At 50.9% G+C, this 23,012-nt stretch overlaps 1 protein-coding gene across 5 annotated transcripts in view; it reads right to left on the minus strand.

Annotated features, from left to right (window-relative positions):
- The window catches only part of CAMSAP1 (calmodulin regulated spectrin associated protein 1), a 55,127-nt gene that overhangs the window by 24,809 nt on the left and 7,306 nt on the right, over positions 1 to 23,012 (minus strand). For 3 of the 5 annotated variants that reach the window (XR_004527198.2, XM_033859045.2, XM_073806792.1), the window contains 3 exons: positions 12,515 to 12,777; positions 11,551 to 11,712; positions 2,107 to 2,187 (listed from right to left, as the gene is read on the minus strand). Coding sequence is in view for 3 of the 5 variants with exons in the window: in XM_033859045.2 (XP_033714936.1) it covers positions 2,107 to 2,187; positions 11,551 to 11,712; positions 12,515 to 12,777 (506 nt within the window). In the remaining 2 variants the exon portion in view is untranslated. The other 2 variants (XM_033859046.2, XM_033859047.2) reach the window with 2 other exon arrangements.

The following is a 23,012-nucleotide window of genomic DNA, read 5'->3' on the forward strand; positions in this document are numbered from 1 at the left end:
GGTCTCCACACACACAGACAGCGCGCGGGCCGAGCACGGCATGCAGGGAAGCGGGTGGTTTCGCGGCTGAGGGTGGATGGTGTGCGCTTGCATCAGGGAAAGTGCTGAAGCCCTGGGTCGGGGGAGCCGGTGCCACCCCTCGAGGGGGCCCCAGCAGCCTAACAGTCACCCCGCTACCGATGAGCCAGACATGCGCTCAGGCAGCCACGGTGGCCAACTGCTAGGAGGAAACCTACAGGCGCTCTGCTCTCGGCCACATTCTCCAGTTTTTACACGAGTCTCATCTGAAACCCCGCTTCCGGGAGGACACCTGCATCTCTGACTGTGTCCTCACTACAGCTCGTAACTGCTTTTAGCAGTTCTCTCTTTGGCCTTCAGTTTTCGAGAAGTTAAGAGATACGTAAATATGCATAAAAACGCTTACCCCCTCTTTGCTATTAATATATTTCAAAGAGAAGCAAGATTATCCATCAGCTACAAAGCAGACCATATCACTGCTCACGCAGATCCCACTGACAGTTTTACATCCACAGTATCTCCTTTATGATGGAATTCTAAGGATAATTTGATCCAAGTAATTAAACTAAAGGATCAGGCAAATAAAGGAGTCTTCAAAAAGATTTGTTCTCCAAAACTTCATTTTAAAATGCACCACTTGGAGCACCAGGTATTTTTCCGTGGGAAACAGTGTAACGAACTGGTCCTGCTTCCAGAACAGGTCCCCAGGTGGAGCACAGCCTGAGCTGCAGACCGAATCACCACGGACCGTAACGTCAGGAAGGACAAATCCAAAGGGGAACTTAGCAAATTGGATGATTTGCCATTCCTGCTGGCACCTATCAGAAAGGAGAATACAGCCTGTCACTGACCTTGAAGTTCGTCACATAAAGACGTTAACTATGTGTCCGAAGAAGAAACTGTCTGCAAGTCTACCTAAGAAACTGGGCGAAACCACACTCGGGGTGCTGGCTACGAAATGCACCTTAGGGCTCCAGAGGGCCTCGTTACCGTCTACTCTGCCCAGAACCGGGCCATCACTGCCCCGCGGGAAATGCAACAACACCACCAAGGAGGACATTCAGACAAACAGTCACGAGCAGTCTGTAATGGAAGCAAGTGGTTGCGGCGGGACGGCCGTCTGGACGGCAGCTGGGCGCACGCGCGGAGCTCACTTACGGGCACTAGCTTCCAGTACCACTTGGAGGGAGACTGCTCGGGAGGCGAGGGAAGGAAGGCAGGAGAGGAGGTCAGCGCGGCAGGCGCACGCGTGGACAGACGAGACACACACCTGCACACCACGTTCACACGAGAGGCGGGGCGTCCCTCTGCGCTAGCAGATGACCGCAGGGGAAGCTCCCAGGCACCTCTACGACACTGGCCTCTGCGGGAGCAAAGACTACTCTGGAAACTCCGCACGGGCCGGGCACCAAAAAGGACAGGAGCCAACCGCCATTCGGGGAGGGGCTCAGCGAGTCGTCCACGCCCATCTGAGGAAGGGGGGTGGCTCACGGAAGCGTGGCCGGGGTGAGGTGCTCACGGACAGCATCCCCGGGGTCCAGGTAAGAGCGGGGAGCAAGGGGACAGTCGCTCACCCCGCAGCCCAGGGGCCCGCAGCCCAGGCCAGGCCACGTCGTACACGCGTTTGAAGAACATGGATTCAGTCACACACGTGCTCAGCCAAAAAATATAATAATAATCAGGTCACACAGGACGTTAGTGGCTCATTTCACTGGACACGTGACATTTACCCGCCTGAATCCCACACCGGGCTCACAGTCCGTGAGGGCTCCAAGGGGACCCCTGGCTGCGGGCAACCCCCCCACCCGCCACGCTGACTTCACCCCGGGTGACCCTACGTCCCTTCCTCTGGAGCTTCCGACACCTCCCACCTCTCCCCCACCCTCCCAAGTTCAACACTAGGCTGCCCCTGCCTGGGAGAAAGGGCAGTGGGCCACCGCGCCCTCGCCACCGGGGCCGGGGCCCAGGGCACTCGCTCCCTGCTTGGTAAGAACAACGAACAAGCACAGAGCACACACAGACACAGTTCTTTAAAACGGGAGCAACGCTGACTTGGTGCGTTCCAGAGAAGTGAAATTTACCCTTTACCTTTTGATGAGCTGGACTTTCCAATAACTGCTGTTTTAACTTAACTTCTTTCTCTGTTATCTCTCTCATTTTAAGATTTACCTAAAGTAGAAGAAATTAAATGCATTAAAAAGGCAACTGAAATTGATTTCCAACAGTGGTGTGTACATCCTTCCAGCACCCACCTTACTTGTTTGAACTCAGGCTCTTAGATGCAGGTAATATTTAGACCCGTGACACGCATGCAGAAATACATGGGTTCCCTGTGACCCGTGATTCGACACAGAGAGCAAGGAAGGCCCTCACACCCCACAGCACCCGCGTGATGCTTTCCACCTCATGACAGGATCGGCAGCCTCAGAGCTGAGTGTCCCCGGTGCACGGGCAGCCCAAGTTCGCCGCCACTATCAGCGAATGCTGCTGATAACATGGTCTGGCTGAAAACCCCCGAAGTAAACAGGTGCTCGCACATTCCCTGACCACCAAAAGAGCGCTAAGAACTGTCATGAGACACTCGTAAACGATTAATACAACTGCTCGGAAATGATCAAAATTGCAATTATAAAGTAATAGCGTGGAGAAAAACACTCATCAGTGTTAACGGGGACATGGTCAAAGCTATAATCAGATGAAATGCCACAGAACTGAATGTCTTCTCATTAAACAAGGATAAAGGTAAGTGAAATCATGCACATCAGATCAAGAATGTAGAAAATTTGTTTTTCAAAAGAGAAAGACAAAAGAAAAATCAACGTTGATAAGTTTTAAAATAAATGAATCAGGGCTTCCCTGGTGGCACAGTGGTTAAGAATCCACCTGCCAATGCATGGGACACAGGTTCGATCCCTGGTCCGGGAAGATCCCACATGCCGCAGAGCAACTAAGCCCGTGCATCACAACTACTGAGCCTGCACTCTAGAGCCCGCGAGCCACAACTACTGAGCCTGCAAGCCACAACTAACTGAAGCCCGCGTGCCCAGAGTCCGTACTCCATAACAAGAGAAGCCACCGCAATGAGAAGCCCGCGCACTGCAAAGAAGAGTAGCTCCCGCTCGCCACAGCTCGGGAAAGCCTGTGCGCAGCAACAAAGACCCAACGCAGCCAGAAAGTAAACAGATAAAATAAATGAATTAGAATAGATGGACGGATGGATAAGTGATAAAGCAAGTACTGTAAAAAATGTTCACTGTAAAATCTAGGTGGTGGATACAGGGTGTTCTCTGTATAATTCTGTCAACTTTTCTGCATGTTTAAAATTTTTCACAATAAAATACTAGAAGTTAAAAATTTTAGAAAATTTGTTTCTGCCATAAACTAGGTACCTTCCTAACATGGAAAGGATTTTCTGATTGGATTGGTGGTGCTATTAATGAATGTAATTTTTGATACTATATCGTGAAATGTGACATTGGGAAGATCAATACAACTCAGCAAAACAATGTTCCCAACGACAAGGCCTCACAGAATCGTGAGTAACAGGACCAGGAAAAATGTAAGAAAGGTTTCACTACAACAGAGTACAAAAAGTGCACTGGGGGCTTCCCTGGTGGCTCAGTGGTTAAGAATCCGCCTGCCAATGCATGGGACACAGGTTCGATCCCTGGTCCGGGAAGATCCCCCGTGCCGCAGAGCAACTAAGCCTGTGTGCCACAACTACAGAGCCTGTGCTCTAGAGCCCGTGAGCCACAACTACTGAGCCCACGTGCCACAACTACTGAAGCCCGCGCGCCTAGAGCCTGTGCTCCGCAACAAGAGAAGCCACCGCAATGAGAAGCCCGCGCACTGCAAGGAAGAGTAGCCCCTGCTCATCACAACTGGAGAAAGCTCCCGTGCAGCAACAAAGACCAAACGCAGCCAAAAAAAAAAAAGAAAAGAAAAGAAAAGTTCACTGGGCTAGTATCTAGATTATATAACAGAATCGTTGCAACAATAAAAAGAGTAATAATCCAATTTTAAAACGGGCAAAGGATGTGAACAGACATTTCTCCAAAAAAGATCTACAAATAGCCAATAAACACATGGAAAAAGGCTTCCCATCATTACTATCAGGGAAATGTGAATCTAAAGCACAATGAGATACCATCTCACACCCTCCAGAATGGCTAGAATCAAAAAACCAGAAGATGAGTGTTAGCAAGGACGTGGAGAACTGGAAACCTCTGGTGCTGCTGGGGGAATACAGACGGTGCAGCAGCCGCGGAGACAGTCTGCCAGCTCTTCACAGAGTTAAACACAGAGTTCCTGTACGACCCAGCAATTCCACCCCTAGATATAAACCCAAGAGAAGTGAAAACACAGCCACACAAACACTGGTACTTGAATGTTCACGGCAGGAGTCGCGATAGCCAAAAAGTGGAAAACACACATGCCCACCAGCTGAGGAATGGCTAAACAAAACTCAGCATATCTATACGACTGAGCGTTACTCAACCATAAAAGGCATGTGGTACTGATAAGTGCCACAACACGCATGAGACGTGGAAATATGCTACTTGAATGAAGTCAGAGACAACAGGCCACGTGCTGTAGATTTCATTTAAATGAAATGTTCAGAACGGCCAAATCCAGAGAGACAGAAGGCAGAGGAGTGGCCACCAGGGGCTGACGGGGAAGGACTGCGGATGGCACCAGCGTCTCTTTCTGGGCACGATAAAGATGCGTGCGACTGGTGGTGGCAGCTGCACAGCCTGGTGAGTGTCTGAAAATCCACTGAACCACACACCTTAAAAGAGTGAGTTTTACAGCATGTGAATTATACCTCAACTTTTTAAAAAAGTTAATTGGTGGGCTTCCCGGGTGGCGCAGTGGTTGAGAGTCCGCCTGCCGATGCAGGGGACACGGGTTCATGCCCCGGTCCGGGAAGATCCCACGTGCCGCGGAGCGGCTGGGCCCGTGAGCCATGGCCGCTGCGCCTGCGCGTCCGGAGCCCGTGCTCCGCAAAAGGGAGAGGCCACGACAGTGAGAGGCCCGCGTACCGCAAAAAAAAAAAGTTAACTGGTAACAGTTTCAAATTCCATATTTCAAATAGCCTTCAAGAAACTACCACTTGTCAAGTTTTGGTACAGAATCAAAAAGAGATGTGCATAACTATCTGAGGAGATTATGAAAGCACTGTCCCCTCGTCAACTACGTATCCACGTGAAACCAGACCTTCTTCCTTTACATCAATAAAAACAACATATTGTGGCAGATGAAATGCAAAGGCAGGTAAGAATCCAGCTGTCTTCTGGTAAGCCAGACATTAAAGAAACTTACAAACTGTAAAACACCACCACTTGTTCCATTTCTGAGAATGCAGTTATTTTTCCTTAAAAACACATCGCTTACATTAACATGGAATGAGCTGTTACTTTTAAGTGAATTAATAAATATTTTTAAATGTTCCTGTTTTTAATTTCTAATACAGTAAATATTGAGAGATTTTCTAAAAATTCTTTGAGGGCCACGGTATTTAAGAGTGTAAAGGGGTTCTGAGACCAAAAGGTTTGAGAACTCTTCATCTATACAAGGGAATGAAGAGCAATAAAAATGGGAAATATGTGGATAAATATTGCTAACCATTTTTAATTACTTTAAAAGATAACTGGCTGCTGAGGGTGAAAGTAACTTATCTGGGGCTGTAATGAAATGAATGACAACAGTGGCACAAAGGCCAGAAGGGGAAAAGGCATTTCTGATCTTATCTGTGAAATGCTATCACTTTATTTGAAGGCAGACTATGAAAACCTGAAGATGAAATTTGTGAACCCTAAAGCAGCCCCCCCAAAAAATACTGGAGATGAAATGGAGTAGTAAAAACGCCGAATCCAAAACACGCCAGAAGAGAAGGAAGACAGAGAAAAGATACAGAAGGGAGACAAGATGCAAAACCCAGACGTCTCCATAATCACATGAAATGCAATTAAGTTGAACACTCCAATGGTAAGGCCCAGGTGGAAACTCGCTTTAAACAGAAAGACAAGTCGTGCACACACTGGCCATGCCGAGGCCGGAGGCAAGGACTGTCACCTGTGATAAAGAGACATTGCACGACCACAAAAGGACAGAAAAATCCTAAACACGTATAAATGTAACAACAGACTAAAAATACACAAAGCAAAATCTGACACAACCAAAAGGTTAAACAGACAACATCACTGCTGGAGATGAACTCTCCTCCCTGGGTGAGGGACTGAGACTCCAGCGACGCAAACACCCCCAAACCAACCTGAACTGACACTCACAAAGTACTCCCCTGACAACAGCAGAACACACGGCTCCTTTTCAAGTGCACACGGAACACTCTGTAAGACCACGCAGTGGACCACAGGTCTCGATACATCCAGAGGACTGAAATGAAACCACACAGACTACGCTCTCTGACCTCGACAGAATTCGAAACCAAAACACTAAGGTACCTAGAACCACCCCACCTCCACACATATGAAAACTGAACTACAAACTTCTAGATAATCCATTGCTGAAACGAGAATTCGCAACTAAAACAAAATATTTTAGAGAATGAAGGAAACCACCACACGTAGACATGTGCACCGTGCAGCTAGAGCACTACTTATATCAACTTTAAATGTTTATGTTGAAATGCAGAAAGGCGTAAAAGAACTAATCTTCTACCCTAACAAACTAGAGAGGAGAGAAAAATAAATTCAAAATAAACAGAAAGAAAAACAATAAAAGCAAGAGGAGGAATTAAATAGAAAATTGGAGAAAGCAACAAAAACCAAAAGAAGGTTTTTTAGAAGATTAATGAAGTTGATAAACCAGACCAACAAAGGGAAGAAAAACAGAAATTACAGAGCAGGAAACAAGAGGGGACATCACTACAGATCATAATACACTAAAAGGATGATAAAGAAATATGAATATGCCAATAGAGTCAAAAATTTAAATAAAATTGACAAATTCCTTAAAAGTCACAAAATTAAACAGAAATCCTAAACACCTCATAAGTACACTAAAGAAACTGAATTCATAATTAAAACCCTCCAAGAAAACTCCAGGCCCAGATGGCTTCACCAGTGACTCCAACAAAGATTTAAGGACAAAATAATACTAGTAATACTAATAATACAAAAAGTGTTTCACAAAATGAAGGAAGGAATACTTCCCAGCTCTTTTTTTGACACCTGCATTATCCTGACACCCAAACAATAAAAACACATTACAAGAATATATACCTTGGAAAGCACTGGATCCCTAAATCTTTACACACATAAAATATCCTTGAAACTCATTAAGACAAACCACCTCATTAAAAATTGGGCAAAATACGTGAACACCTAACAAGATACACAGAAACATCTTTAGTCATTAAAGAAATGCAAATTAAAACCATGACATACCTCTACACATCCACCCAAACGGCCGAAACCGGAAGACTGACGATACCAAGTGTCAGCGGAACGTGGAACACTGGAATTCTCCTGTCTCGCGAGTGGGAGCCTAAGATGGCACCGTCACTTCAGAGAACACTTGGACAGTTTCTTCTAAAGGTAAACTGATCGTCATGGGACCCAGCAACTCACTCCTAAGTATTTACTCAAAGAGATGAAAATGTATCCGCGCACCAAGACTTGTGCACAAATGTTCCCAGAAGCTCTATGCGTACCAAACAAAACCAGAAGCAACCCGAGTGCCCATCAACAGGTGAACGGATGAACAAGCTGTAGTGCCTTCGTGCCGTGGAACCCGACCGAGTCTCAAAAGCACCAAACTACTGATGGACACGATGACGTGGATCAACTTCAAAAACACGGTAGTCGGTGAAAGACGCAAAGAGTACCTACCACGTGACTCCACCTAACTGCAACGAGCGCAGAGGAACCGCTTTTGGACGACGGAAACGTCCCTTGACTGCGAACGCTAAACGTATGTAGTCACTTGTCGACACTCAAGGGACTGGGTCCATTTATCGTATACAAAACATGTTTGGGCAAAGCTGGGGAGTTTTTTTTAAAAAGACTCAAGCTACTGGCTGGGCGTCCATAAAAAATAAAGAGCCAGAGCAAGACGGTTCGCGGGAAAACTCCCGGGACACAGAGGAGACCCAGCCACACTCACACGGGCGAGGACGCCGGCGGATGGCTCGGGCGGCCCCAACCCCAGGGAGCGACTTGGGCCCCCAGGGTGACTGATCACCCGAGGAGGGAGGGGCTGGTTCAGAGGGCGTGGTGTGGGAAGGGTAAGCTGCGGCCTTTCTGAGCAGGGCCGGGGGTGCACTGCAAGGACGCGCTCCCCACACGACGCACAGGCCGGGGCAGCAGCTGGGCTGGCCCAGTGCCAAGCGGAGGGGTCTCTAAGCGTCTCAGGTGGCAGGCGTGCCATCCAGTCTGCAGCAGGACGGGCCCCAGATCGATGCCACCCAGCAAGAGAAACTCAGAGGCCACCTGACAGGCCTGCCCTGAGAATCCAGAGACGCTGACGGGGATGAGGGCGCCCGCACGCGGAGCCCAGCGTGAGAAGCGGCCCCCTGGACAGACCCCACAGGAGAAAGGCAGGCCGGGGCGGGTGTGAGGGGGCTCACACCTGCCTCAGGTGTGCGCACACAGCCGCGATCCTGGGAACACGGAACCTAGGGACAGAGTTTCCAAGAGACTTCAGCTCTTGTTAGACATCTAAGATTGACGCTGAAGAGAAAACTCACCAACGTCAAACCTCCCCAGAGCCCAAACCTCATTAAACGTGCAGCAATTTTCTGTGGAGAGAGGATGGAGGGAAGGTCTCCAGGCCCGGCTGGAAGCCTGTCAGGCGACAGCGTCCACAGTGGAGAGGCCGCGGGGAGCTAAGGTCCCATCACAGCTCAGGGAAGGCACGTGAGCAGAGACCCTCCGAAGGCACAGAGGCGGGAGCACGTCTCACCCTGCACCAGAGGATCCTCCCCTGAGAGGAGCCCCAGGAAGGAGCGACTGCGGGGATCCCGCCCTTGACGGGACCCTGGGGAGACCCTGCAGGACAGCAGCGGGTGCAGAGGCCAGAGCACCCACCTGAAGGAAAAGCCTCCTAACTGAGAAACTGAAACTCACACGGATGCTAAGGAAACAGCGAAACACGGAGCACGTGGAATAAAAACATAAATGCTGGGCAAGCGCAAAAGGATCATGAAAAGCTGAAGCCAGCATTAACTCCTGGGAGAATGGAGCGCGGCACGAGAAGGGGCGCGAGCTGTGACAAACCCACACACTGTCAGCACAGCGTCAGGTGCGACTGCGGACCCGGCCAAGGCGGCCACGTGACCACGCCGAGCGGTGGGGACACCTGTCACAGCAGCAAGTCAGGAGGCGGTGTCCACACGGCGGGGACACCACATGGGGGCAGAAGACACAGCGGTGCTGCCGGGCCGGCCACCAAGTCCCAGGCAAACAGGCCACGAGCACCCGGGAAGCGCCAATGAACACACGGCAAACACCCTGGAAACGGGAGGGTCCTGGGCAGGAAGGGGAAGGCACGTTCCCCCACCCCTACCCAAAGAACCCTGGCCAAAACGAATTACCCAAAAGGGAGAAAGAGAGCCAGACATACACTCTCTTCCTTAAACTTCAACTTTATCAGCGAGTGAAGCAGTAACAGTAAAAGGGGCTAATTTTCACCTCTCAACTCGGCAGGTTTGTGTTTTGTTTGTTTTTTTTTGCGGTATGTGGGCCTCTCACTGTTGTGGCCTCTCCCGTTGCGGAGCGCAGGCTCCGGATGCGCAGGCTCAGCGGCCATGGCTCACGGGCCCAGCCGCTCCGCGGCACGTGGGATCTTCCCAGACCGGGGCACAAACCCGTGTCCCCTGCATCGGCAGGCAGACCCCCAACCACTGCGCCACCAGGGAAGCCCGGCAGGTATTTTTTAATACTATCCAGTATATGAGAAGACACAGGCAGAAAAAACACTTACACAGACTAAACAGTACGAGAAAAACGGTACAATCTTTATGGTCAGAATTTGGCAAAAACTAATCAAAAGCCTTTAAAAATGAACCTCAGCTTAATCTCAACCACTACCCACCAGGAACATGTGGGCGGAAGTCACCAAGATGCTCAGGGAGACGGCTGCTTATTGCGGGAGGGGACAGCTCGGCCCCGACACGTCGAGACCACGGCAGGCGGGCGGGCGGGCGGGCGGGCGGCCTCAGAATGGCCCGAGCCATACTCACCACATCTCACCAAACGCAAAGCTCAGCCTACGGTCAAGTGCCTGGAAGACCCCAGCTGCGCCTTTAAGTATGGAAGTTACACCCAGATAAATACAAACTCTGGGGAGTTAGTGCACTTCACTGCAGAACGCTACGTGTGCAGGTGGCAGGGCCATGGGGAAGTTTCGCTCTCTTCTGTTGCTCATCCGTGTTTTCTAAATGTCTATAATAACCATGCCATTCCTTTGATAAGGGGGAAAGAATCAATACAAGCTGTTAAAGGAAAAGGAAAAGAAAATCTGAACCTGTGGCCACAGGAAGGGAGCTCGGGCTCGGATCACACCTGGGCTCCCGTGGAAATATCACTTCAGAACATCATTTTTTTAACCAAATCCCCGTGGGACGCTTCCCGCATGTACTACTATGTGAAGCCAGGGCACAAGGACGAGGAGGTGCTGCCACCGGGACGCGACCTCGTGGCCACCGGCCAGCTCCCGAGTCCCACCGGGGCCAGAGGCTCCACAGGAGTCCTGGAAAAGCCCTCCACCTCACTGCGGGGTCAGAGGGTGAAGGCGGTCTGCTCATCCACTCGATGCCCCGGACCCACATGAGGGAGGAAACCAAGGAGAGAGCAGGGCGGCATCGCCGCGGCGAGGCGGCCGTCCAAGGGAGCAGCACGCGGACTCTGCCAGGCTCTGCTGCGTTCTTCAACTAATCCCACGGCCACGGACGTTCACCTCACCTCTGATAAAGCCCTCACGTGGCAGGGAATACATGTGCAAACTGTGTAAGGAAATAACTCCAAATTTCCTGCACGTGATACAACTCTGCAAGGAGCTGCTCCACGTTCCATTTCCTCTGCTTAATAAAGTGTCCCTAATGGAACACCTTTGGCAAATGAGGAGGCTTAATAACCAAAGGGCTTTGGCAAGGTAATCCTCTAATCACACACCACGAAAAATGAACATTCTTTATGAAGACTGTATAGAGAGGCACACTGTAAGCTTCGAAACATAAAAGGAAAATCACAGCATTTAGGAAGGTACCATTTTTCCCTTAATCAAAATGCCTTCTAAACTGAGATCTCCATGAACGCACGTACGTGCTTGAGATAAAAATAAAAGGAATTTATTAACGTGCACCGCCAGCACACCTGTGCTTTCTACAGGCCCGTGCTGCTCCCCTCTGTCTGAACCACAGTGGACACACGTCCGAGGCCGCTGCTAGCCAGGGTCACAGCAGGACACACAGGAGGGCGCTGCTCTCAGGGGGAAGAGGACCCACAGTCAAGGAGCACCCCGGCCACTCATGCCGCTCGCCCCCGTTCCGGGCAGGGCCCCAGCGCTCACCTTGTTGACCCAGAAGACCATGGCGTCCTCAAGGTCGTAGGGAAGCTCTTTCGAGGCACTGAACGTGGAGAAGCGCTTGACGCTGGCCACCACCTTCTCAATGCTGATCATCTCCACGGTGTAGGCCATCATGAGTGCGTCCACCATCGCCATGTGGGCGCTCTGGGGGCAGAGGCAGCAGTCAGTCACCCAACCTTGCCTTTCCGCCCCGGGTCAACGCAGAGACCCTCCCTAGACCCACAGCTGAACGCCTCCGTTGTCTGTCTTCCTCTGCATCTAAGGAGGCACTCAGATCTCTACTTGTACGTGACCCCCACTTCCTCATCTCTGACGACCCCGTGAGAGCCCGGGGCTTCCCTACTGCTCAGCTGTGGGCCAAGGTACAAGGGGCCAAGAGACGTGCCTGAGGCCCCATGACCACCACAGGCCCCTGGGGCCTCAGGGGCCCGGCACGCTGAGCTCACGCCAGGCCTTCGAGCCCTTTCTTCCCAGAACCAGTAACGTCCCCTCGATCCACAACACACATCCACCAAGGCCAAGAGCGAAAAGCCACAGAACGCAGAGCGCCTGAGACCGGCCAAAGCTCAAAGCCACGTGGGAGGTGCCACAGCGGCGTAGACCTGGAGCAGCCTGGGAGAGTCACACTGGTGGGATGGCTTTCCGGGAAAGCTGCGGGGAGACGCTCGGGGAGGACAGGTGCATTTCCTTCTTTATTTTGGCACAAAAATACTTAGAAGATACACGTGAAACAACCTAAGAGGGTGGGCTCGACAACACGTGCAAAAAGTTTGCTCCCCGTGAGAAAAAGCCGACAGGAATCTGCTCCCTCCCCCTTTCCAAATCAGCCCCTGGCCCGCGGAGAGAAGGTGCTCTCGAACCCTGAACGTTTGGGGTGACTCTGCTGCGCCGCAGGGGGACAGCGGCAGCCCACCAGCCGCCCCCGCCTGCCGCCCAGGCCACTCACCATCTTTATGGGCGCGTGGCTGAGATCAGGCTCCGTCACGGGGGTGTCGTCACTCTCCATCACGTAAATCCCTTTCCGGGACAGGGCCTGGATGACAGCCTGGTGTCCCTGCAGAGCGGCCACCTGGTCCCCTCTGAGGATGAGGCCGCAGACGCGGCAGTACAGCTCGCTGGACAGCAGCAGCCTGATGACCGGGGGCTTGACGTGCTCCTGCTCGTACTGGTCGATGTAGAAGGGGTCCCTGAGGTCCTCCGGGATGTCATCTGCACGGGGGAGAGACCGCCGCGTGAGCACGACGGCACCCCCACTCTCTCCACACACGGCTCAGGGCCGACGGCACACAGACGACGGACAGAGGGGCTGTGAACGACGACAGGCAACTAACCACGTGCGAGACCCCAGCTACTCGGCAAGCGCTGCCCTCCTCCACCAGCAGAGGCGAGCAAGCCACGCACAGCACTGGGCAACGCCACCGCCCAACCCCCACGAGCATCTCTCCCGACGCAGGAGAGCAAGGAGCAGGTGTGGGAGCCGGAGGGGGCTCGTGGGCCAAAGGGAGGCCAGGACCGCGCACAGCCAGGCCACACCGAGCACCCGGCACCAGCCCTGGGGAGGGAGCCAGGTGCATCCCCGTCTGCTGTCAAATCTCGTGATTTCAAGGCCAGACGCCAGGTCTTTAGAGGAAAGAGCCAGGCCTGCTGCTGCTGCGACAACCAGGCCGGAACCGCAGCCGTGAGCCTCTGCGCATCTTCGGACCGGGCGGCACAAAACGATATGAGCCATGTTACCAAGCATCCCCTCGATCCCATCAAATCAACACTTCTGTCCCTACGTCACAAATGAGGAAACCGAGGCACAGAGAAAGTCAGCAACGTGCCCAAGGCCACGAGAGTCAGAAACCAACGATGAACCCAGCGTGGTCCACGGCACCTACACCGCTTCCCACACACACCCCCACCGTGTGTGCAGAGCTTTCCCGGCGGCTGCGACAGTCTCCCCCCCCCGCTGTCCTTCACGCTTGCTCTGCAAGCTGTCAACCACTGTCCCCCAAAGGGGGGACTCTGCAGTCCAGTCCAGCTGCACCTCACTTTGCTGCGCTCTGAGGACACTGCGTTTTCTCCAGGTTAAAGGTCTGGGGGAAGCCTGCGCCTAGCCAGTCTCTGAGCTCCATTTTTCCAACAGCATTTGCTCACTTTGTGTCTGTGTGCCATTTTAGTAACTCTTGCAGTTTTCAAACTTTGTCATTACTATTATATTTGTTAAGGTGTTCCGCAGTCTATTGTAACTGGAATTTCGTAGCAAGAGTGTTTTGGGTTTTTTTTTTCTTTTTTTGGCTGCATTGGTCTTCGTTGCTGCACATGGGCTTTCTCTAGTTGCGGCGAGCGGGGGCTACTCTTCGTTGCAGTGCGCGGGCTTCTCATTGCAGTGGCTTCTCTTGTGGAGCACAGGCTCTAGGCGCACAGGCTTCAGTAGCTGTGGCACGCGGGCTCCATAGTTGTGGCTTGCAGGCTCTAGAGCGCAGGTTCAGTAGTTGTGGCGCACAGGCTAAGTTGCTCCCCGGCATGTGGGATCTTCCTGGACCAGGGCTCGAACCCGTGTCCCCTGCACTGGCAGGCGGATTCTTAACCACGGCGCCATGAGGGAAGTCCCCAACAGAGTGTTTTTAACGAAGCCGTGTATGTCTTTTAGACATAACGCTGCTGCACATCTGATAGACTACAGTCCAGTGTAAACGTCAGGTTCAGATGCACTGGGAAACCATACCTCCGTGCGACTCGCTCGGCCGTGCGGCCTGGGGCTGAGCCCGGGTCTCTGCTCTCTCACTCCGCCCCACCCCCACCCCGGCCACCCCCGCAGCGCCCACGCTCAGGCCACACCTCGAGGTGACCCCACCCAGGAGCGCGGACGGCGCTCGCTCAGCACAGGGGGCCACCTTCTCCGTCGGCGGGGAGCAGGGGGGACCCACGCCGGGAGTCAGGGCAGGACCCGGACACAGCTGGCTGGGAAGTGAGCCTGGGAGGGAGGCAGGGTCACCTCCGGGGACAGCACCGGGACCCGCCCCTCCCTGCTCGCCCTCCGGCTCGCTCGCCCTCCCGTCTCCCGACACGGGCGGGGGCACGGCCATCCCACTGCCCAGGGGCCCTCGGTCAGCAGCCGCAACGGCGCAAGGACCCGTGTGGGCGTCACCGCCAAGCGCTGAGCCGGACCGAGCTGGTGGGACAGTGGCCTGAGGACGCTGCCTTGGGGACACAGGTGTGAGGCGCGGCTGTCTGAGGGCCACTGTCATTCAGCAGAAACATCAGGAGACGAAGCAAGCGCGGTCCTGCAGCTGTGGCCGCAGCCCTCGAGGCTCAGGACTCTGAAGCGGGCCTGCTGGGAAGGCCGCGAGAAGGGCTAGAGGATGCGGACAAGACTACAGGTAAAACAGGGTCGGCGCTCCACGCAGAAGAAGGAACAGGGCGCCAGCTGGTCGGGTGAACAGAGGATCGGAGCTAGAGGACAGCATGTGCGCTGAGAACAGGACCCGAGCACGTCAGCCTGGCCTTGACCAGGTGCGCCTCTCACCTGGCCGGTCAGAATCCTGGCCTCGAGTGCAAACCATGGACACTACGAAGGCCTGTCTCCGGGGTTGGGAGAGGACTGAATCAAAACGTACGTGTAAGTCACCACGCTACGAGCGGAGGCTGGAGCGCAACAAAACTCACGCAAGTATTAGTTATCAATTGTATTATCAGGCTAAAAAGACCACCAAGGAAGCACTCCTCCTGTTGCTGCCACACGTTGTCCCATCCTGTCTACCAAGGCCACATGACTCACCGGGGGGGGGGGGGAAACGGAGACGTGGCAGCACGTGGGGGGGTGGGCAAGGACTCCCAGGTAGGCGCCAACCCCAACCTGAAGCCCGAGACGGGTTCCAACCCAGTCTGAGGAAAACCACGACGGCAAGCCTCCACGACACAGCAGGGCAGTGAGCCTCACCACCTGAGAGCTTCAAAACCACGGCAGTGCCCACCCCACCCCAGACCAACTAAGCCAGAATGTCCTGTGGGCTCACAGGCAGAAACATCGAACCCCGGAGAATCCACTAGACAGGCTGCAGAGGTGGCTGACGGGCTCCGTCGAGAAGTCCCTTACTTATACACTCTGGCTGTGGAAACAGGCACTCACAGAGGGCTTCTAATTCTGGAGCCCTGCCTGCACCCCACCCTTCACTGGAGATGCCAGACAGAAGGGAAAGAAAACAGCCAGCAGCTGGCCCCACCGGGCACAGCCCAGTGACTCTCCTCCCCTACACCAGGCGAGCTCCAGAACAAAACCATATCCCAGCGGTGGCGGGATAGGTGGGCGCCAAGGGCGCTTTTCCCCCCCTTTGCTGAGGCAGGCTCGGTTTTGGGAAACACACAGGCTTGGCTTCTAGTCAACAAGCCAGGAAGAGAGACCCCTGGGAACACCGGGAGAGGGGGTGGGGGACCACAGAGAAGAGGGGGTGGATAAGGAATCCTGAACCCGTGTACACTGTCCTGGTGACCCCAAGTGGCCCATGTGTGACAGACCCAGAGAACCGAACTGACCTTGGAACCACTGCCCACACATGGCCAAACAGACTTCTGGTCTGAACTTACCGGGGTTTACTGCCACCCAGCTGCTAACAGAGCACCAAAAACACAAGCATCACCCAAAAGATTTCAGCAGAAACAGGCTCACAGCATAAGATTCTAAGTGTCCAGGGCAGGGGCTCCCTGGTGGCGCAGTGGTTGGGAGTCCGCCTGCCGAGGCAGAGACGCGGGTTCGTGCCCTGGTGCGGGAAGACCCCACATACCGCGGAGCAACTAAGCCCTCGCACCACAACTACTGAGCCTGCGCTCTAGGGCCCACAAGCCACAACTACTGAGCCCGCACACCACAACTACTGAAGCCCGCGCGCCTAGAGCCTGTGCTCTGAAACAAAAGAAGCCACCGCAGTGAGAAGCCTGTGCACCGCAACAAAGAGTAGCCCCCGCTCACCACAACTAGAGAAAGCCCACGCGCAGCAACCAAGACCCAATGCAGCCAAAAGTAATTAATTAATTTTAAAAAAATGTCCAGGACACAATCCATAAGTACTCAACACATAGAGACAGGAAAGCGTGACCAATTCTCAGGGGAAAAGAGAGTCAACAGACGCCAACCCTGAGATGACCCAGATGTTAGGATTACTGAAGACTTTAAAACAAGGCCCCACGAGGCCCTCTTGAAACAAACGGAAAGATATAAGTTATTAACAGAGAAATAAAAACTATTAAAAAAAAAAACCAAACCTTCAGAACTACAAAATACCGTTATCAACAAGAAATTCAATGACAGATTCAAAAGATGAACAAAACAGAAGCGGACTCACAGATGGAGAGAACAAACTAGTGGTTACCAGTGGTGGGGTAGAGGAGGGTACAAACAACTGGGTGTGACGAAGGCTCAAGGATGTGTTGTGCAACGCAGGGAATCTAGCTGATACTTTGTAATAATTGTAAATGGAAAGTAACCTTTAAAAATTGTATAAAGAAATAAAAATTAAGTTAAATTAAAAAAAAAAAAAGGCAAACCAAACAACAGAGGAAAGAGTCAGTGAACTTGAAGACAGACTAACAGAAGAAATCTACCTGAAGAGCAGAGGGAAAATCAACAGAATGAAAGGCAGAGCCTAAGGGAGCTGTGGGACAACATCGAAAGATTTAGTAATTACGTCACTGCAGAAGGGAGATGGGCACAGAAAAAGCATTTGAATAAATAATGCCTAGAATCTCCCCATATCTGGTAAGAAACCAATTTACAGGCTTAGGAACCAACTTGAAGGAAACCAGGTCCACACACTTCATAATCAAATGGCTGAAAACCAAGGATGAAATAACGGGCCCTCGGGACCCCTAACCGGAGGTATCGGCCAGACTTTCAATGACCGTGCTGAAAACAATGAAACGAAAAGAGATAAGACTGAGGATTCTGGCAGAAAAGTGGAAATTATTTTTTAAAAAAAGACAAAAGAACTTGGCAGATTTGAAAAAGAACCAAGTAGGAATTCCAGAGCAGAAAAATACAGTAACTAAACTAAACTAAACTAAACTGAACTAAACTAAACTAAACTAAACTAAACTGAACTGAACTGAACTGAACTGAACTGAACTGAATTTCCACACTGGATTTTGCAGAATAGCACATTACACGCAGAGGAGAGAAAACACAGCAACAGAAGGTAAACGACGAACAGCGCTTAGTGTCGCAGGAGTGTGACTGGAGACCCAGGAAGAAAGGAGAGAAAATATGGGGCAGAAACAGTATTCCGACAGATAATGGACAAGCATTTTCCAATACTTGTAAAATTCATGCTCCCCAGAAGGAAGGGAGGAAGGGAGGGAGGGAGAAATCCACACACCAAAGGACATCACAGTGACACTGCTAAAATCCACAGACAAAGGAAGAGCGTGCAAAGCGGCCAGAAGGAGCCTCTAGTCAGGACGAGGTGGCACAGATTAGTCCTTCCCTGCTCCTCTCTACTGGGCACAACTGTAAACCCTGGAAGGAACTCAAAGGCTACCCAGCAGAGAACTCTGAAAGGTGGACGGGGAAGGCAAGCTGGCTGGGAACCCAGGACTGGCCACGCACAGCAACAGGGCGTCTTACGACCCCCCCTCAACAAAAGGTGACCCAGGCCTGGTACTTCCTGACCCCCCAGCCTGGAAACAGAAGGCAAGCCAAGCGGGCTCATTCCTGCCCCAGGTGGAAGGGGAGTCCCACCCACTACACCAGGCCAGCCTGGCAGAAGCAGCGAGGGAGCGACAGGAAGCCCCACACCCACCTCCACAGGGCACCCCACCTGGAAGCGCTCTCCTTCCCCATGAGGCCAGAGACACCCCCACTCATCACCGGGCGCCAGGGGAGTCCAGCAGTGCGACCTCAGCACGACGGGCAGCCCAGGAAACACTCTGCATCCCCCAGAGGCAGGGGCGGCCGCCACAGAGAATCCCACCCCACCCAGAGGCGCTCCTTCCGCCTCCTAAAGCAGCGCCCGCAGGGACGGCGGGAAGCCCAGAGGCACCAGACATACCAAGTACAGCAAAATGGTACCACGAGGCTCTGGACATGACACTGCCGCTGGAGCCACAGTCCAGAGTGGCCAGGACCTGCAGGCAGGACCTCAGCAGGGAGACTGCTGACGATGACAAAGAAACTTAAGTAGCACCCAGACTCACCTAACATAGAGCCACAATGATCAGGAAGCAAGCAAAGATCGCCTACCATAACCAGAAGCAAGAAAACCATGACTTTAATGAGAAAAGAGAATCGACTGACACCAAGGCGTTGGAATTATCCGACAAGGGGCTTTAAAACAAGTGTAAAAACATGGCTCCGCAGGCGATCACAAGTCTCCCGAAATAAACGAAAACTGGAAAAAAAAGTCAGCAAAGGAGTCATAAAAGGAATCAAACACAGAACTGCAAAACAGAGTCACAGACTTTAAAACTCACTAGTCTCAACAGTAAAGTAGAGATGACAGAGGACAGAATCAGTGACCTTGCAGACAGATAAACAGAATTTACCCAATCTGAACAACAGAGAAAATATACTGAAAAAAATAAAATGGACAGAGCCTCAGGGACCTGTGGGAGAATAACAAAAGATCCAATATTCGTATCACTGGAGTCCCAGGAAAGAAGGTGAGTAGGGCTGAAACAATATTTAAGGAAATAATGGCTGAAAACTTCCCAAACATGGCAAAACACATAAACCCACTGATTTCAAGAAACCGAGTGGACCCCAGATAGGCTACACCCAAAAACTCCAAGCCAAGACACAGCATAATTGAACTTATGAAAACTAAAGACAAAGTATTTTGGAGCAGCTGTAAAGAAAGAACACGTGAAGGAAAAGGGAACACCAACTCAACTGACAGTGGGTTTCTCCTCTGAGCCACAGAGGCCGGGGGAAGTGGCACACATTACAAGTGCTTGAGGAAAAGAACTGCCAACCAGATTCCATATCTGGCAAAACTATCCTCAAGGAATGAAGGAGAAATAAAGACATTCACAGACAAAAGAAAACTTAGGAAAAAAAAAATTCTCTCTAGAAAACCTTAAAAGAGGCTAAAGGAGGGGGCTTCCCTGGTGGCGCAGTGGTTGAGAGTCCGCCTGCCGATGCAGGGGACGCAGGTTCGTGCCCCGGTCCGGGAAGATCCCACATGCCACGGAGCGGCTGGGCCCGTGAGCCATGTCCGCTGAGCCTGCGCATCCGGAGCCTGTGCTCCGCAACGGGAGAGGCCACAAGAGTGAGAGGCCCGTGTACAGCAAAAAAAAAAAAAAAAAAAAAAAAAAAGAGGCTAAAGGAAATTCTCCAAATAGAAAGAAAATGATTAAAAAAAATACAAAGGTCTTCCCTGGTAGCAGAGCGGTTAAGAATCCGCCTGCCAATGCAGGAGACACGGGTTCAAGCCCTGGTCCAGGAAGATCCCACATGCCACGGAGCAACTAAGCCCATGCACCACAACTACTGAGTCTGTGCTCTAGAGCCTGTGAGCCACAACTACTGAGCCCGCGTGCCACAACTACTGAATCCCGCGCACCTAGAGCCCATGCTCCACAAGAGAAGCCACCACAATGAGAAGCCTGTGCACCACGACGAAGAGTAGCCCCCGCTCGCTGCAACTAAAGAAAGCCCGCACACAGCAACGAAAACCCAACACAGCAAAAAATAAATTAAATAAATAAATTTTTTAAAAAAGGGAACTGTGAAAATGATTAAAAAAAAAAAGGAATCTTGGAGAACCAGGAAGAAAAAATAATGTAAAGAAATGGGTAATAAGTGTAAATACAATAGACTACCCTTCTCCTGAGTTTTCTAAATTATATCTGATGACAAACAAATCTACAACACCTTCAGGTACTCAGGACAACGGTAGTATTTAAAAGTGGGGAGAGCGGGGGCTTCCCTGGTGGCGCAGTGGTTGAGAGTCCGCCTGCCGATGCAGGGGACACGGGTTTGTGCCCCGGTCCGGGAGGATCCCACATGCCGCGGAGCAGCTGGGCCCGTGAGCCATGGCCGCTGAGCCTGCGCATCTGGAGCCTGTGCTCCACGACAGGAGAGGCCCGCGTACCGCAAAAAAAAAAAAAAGTGGGGAGAGCAAAGGAACCTAAATGGACAAAAGGTTTCCACACCTCACTCAAAATGATAAAACAATACCTGTCAACTGTTGGAAGTCACATGCGTATACTGTAATACCCAGAGCAATCACTAAGATAGCTATACAGATATACCCCAAAATGAGATAAATAAATCAAGATGGAATCCTAAAAAACAGTCAAGTAATCCACAAGAAGGCCCCAAAAAACAAAACAAAACCAGGAACAACAGAAACAAACAGAATAAATAATGTCAGACTTAAACAGTAACAATTACATTAAACGTAAATACTCTAAATACACCGAGTAAAAGACAAAGATTGGCAGAGCAGGTTAAAAAACACAACACAACTATATGTGGTTTATAAGCAGCTTACTTCAAATTCAACGATGTAGGTAGACTGAAAGTAAAGGGATAGAGAAGGCTATAACAGGCAAACATTGTTTAAAAAAAAAAACAGGAATAGCTATATTAATATCTGATAAAGTAGAAAGAAAATTACTAGAGACAAAGCGGGACATTACATTAACAGTAAAGGGGTCAATCCACCAAGAAGACTTTACAACCCTTAATGTGTACGCACCAAAGTACAGAGCCTCAGAACTCATTTAAAAAAAAAAAAATGGACAGAGCTGTAAAGAGAAATAGACACTACAAGCACAGTGAGGGACTTAAACATCACCTGCCAGAACTGACAGAATTCAGACATAAAATCAACAAGGAGGAAGATCTGAACAACACAACCAATAAAGAGAATCTAACTGACCTGTGTAGAACACTCCACCCAGCAACAGAAAACGCCTTTCTTCAAATGCCCACAGAACATTCACCAAAACAGACCTTATCCTGGGCCATAAAACAAACCTTAACAAGTTTAAAAGAACAGAACTCACACAGAGTACGCTATCCTACCATAATGGAACCAGACTAGAAATAATACCTAAAACACAAACAGGAAAATCTCAACAACTGGAAATCACACTTTTAAATAATTCATGAATCAAATAGGAAGTATCAAAGGAAATAAAGAGAGATACATCGAACTGAACGAAAATACAACATACCAACATATGTGGGATGCGGCTAAGGCAGTACCGTGTGGAAAATTTATAGCACTAAATGCTTACACTAGAAAAGAGGATAGATCTCAAATCAATAATCCAAGCCCTGGGACTTCCCTGGTGGCACAGTGGTTAAGAATCCACCTGCCAATACAGGGGACACGAGTTCGATCCCTGGTCCGGGAAGATCCCACGTGCCAGGGAGCAACTAAGCCCATGCACCACAACTACTGAGCCTGCGCTCTAGAGCCTGTGTGCCGCAACTACTGAAGCCCGCGCGCCTAGAGCCCGTGCTCTGAAACGAGAGAAGCCACCGCAATGAGAAGCCCCTGCACTGCAACGAAGAGTAGCCCCCGCTCGCCGCAACTAGAGAAAGCCCATGTGCAGCAACGAAGACCAAATGCAGCCAAAACACAAATAAATACATTTATTAAAAAAAAAAAAAAAGCTCATCATCATTAGTCAGCAGGGAAATGCATACCCAAACCACAATGAGTTATCACAGCCCACCCACTTGAATGGCTACTATTTAAAACACTGACAATGCCACGTGTTGGCAAGGATACAGAGCAACTGCAACTCTCATGCCACACTTTGCTGGTGGACATAAAAAATGACACAGCCACTATGGAAAACAACTGAGCGGTTAAACACACTTATATGACCCAGTAACTCCATGGCCAGGTATCTACCCAAGACAAATGAAAACACACGCCCACACAGACTTGAATATTCACAGCAGCTTTCTTCATAGTAGACAAAACTGGAAGCAATCCGAGTGTCCATCAACAACTAAGTATTAAATAAATAAATAAATGTTTTAAAACGCAACTAAGAAGTCTGCATGCCGCAACTAAAAAAGATCCCGCATGCCACAACGAAGGTCCCGCGTGCCACAACTAAGACCCAACACAGCCAAAATAAATGAATGAATGAATAAATTTTTTTAAAAGGTAAGTAAAATGTGGGGAGCCAAACAATGAAGACTATTAGCAGCCCGAAGCGAAAAGGTCTCTACACATGGATGGGTCTCTAAAATACTAGTAAGTAAAGGAAGCCAGACCAAGAACACCTGATGTATGACTAGAGGCATGTGACACTCCAGAAGGACCAACCTAATCTACAGTGACAGGAGCACATCAGTGAGCCTATGGGCGGGGACTGACTGCAGGGGGCTCAAGGAAACCCTCGGAGGTGATGAAAAGGTCTTACCTTGATTGTGGCCCTGTGCACAGGGGTGTATGCATTTGTTTAAACTCATCAAACTACACTCTTAAAAACGTGTGCAT

Source organism: Tursiops truncatus, chromosome 6 (assembly GCF_011762595.2).
Source record: "Tursiops truncatus isolate mTurTru1 chromosome 6, mTurTru1.mat.Y, whole genome shotgun sequence".
In the NCBI taxonomy this organism is placed as follows: domain Eukaryota; kingdom Metazoa; phylum Chordata; class Mammalia; order Artiodactyla; family Delphinidae; genus Tursiops; species Tursiops truncatus.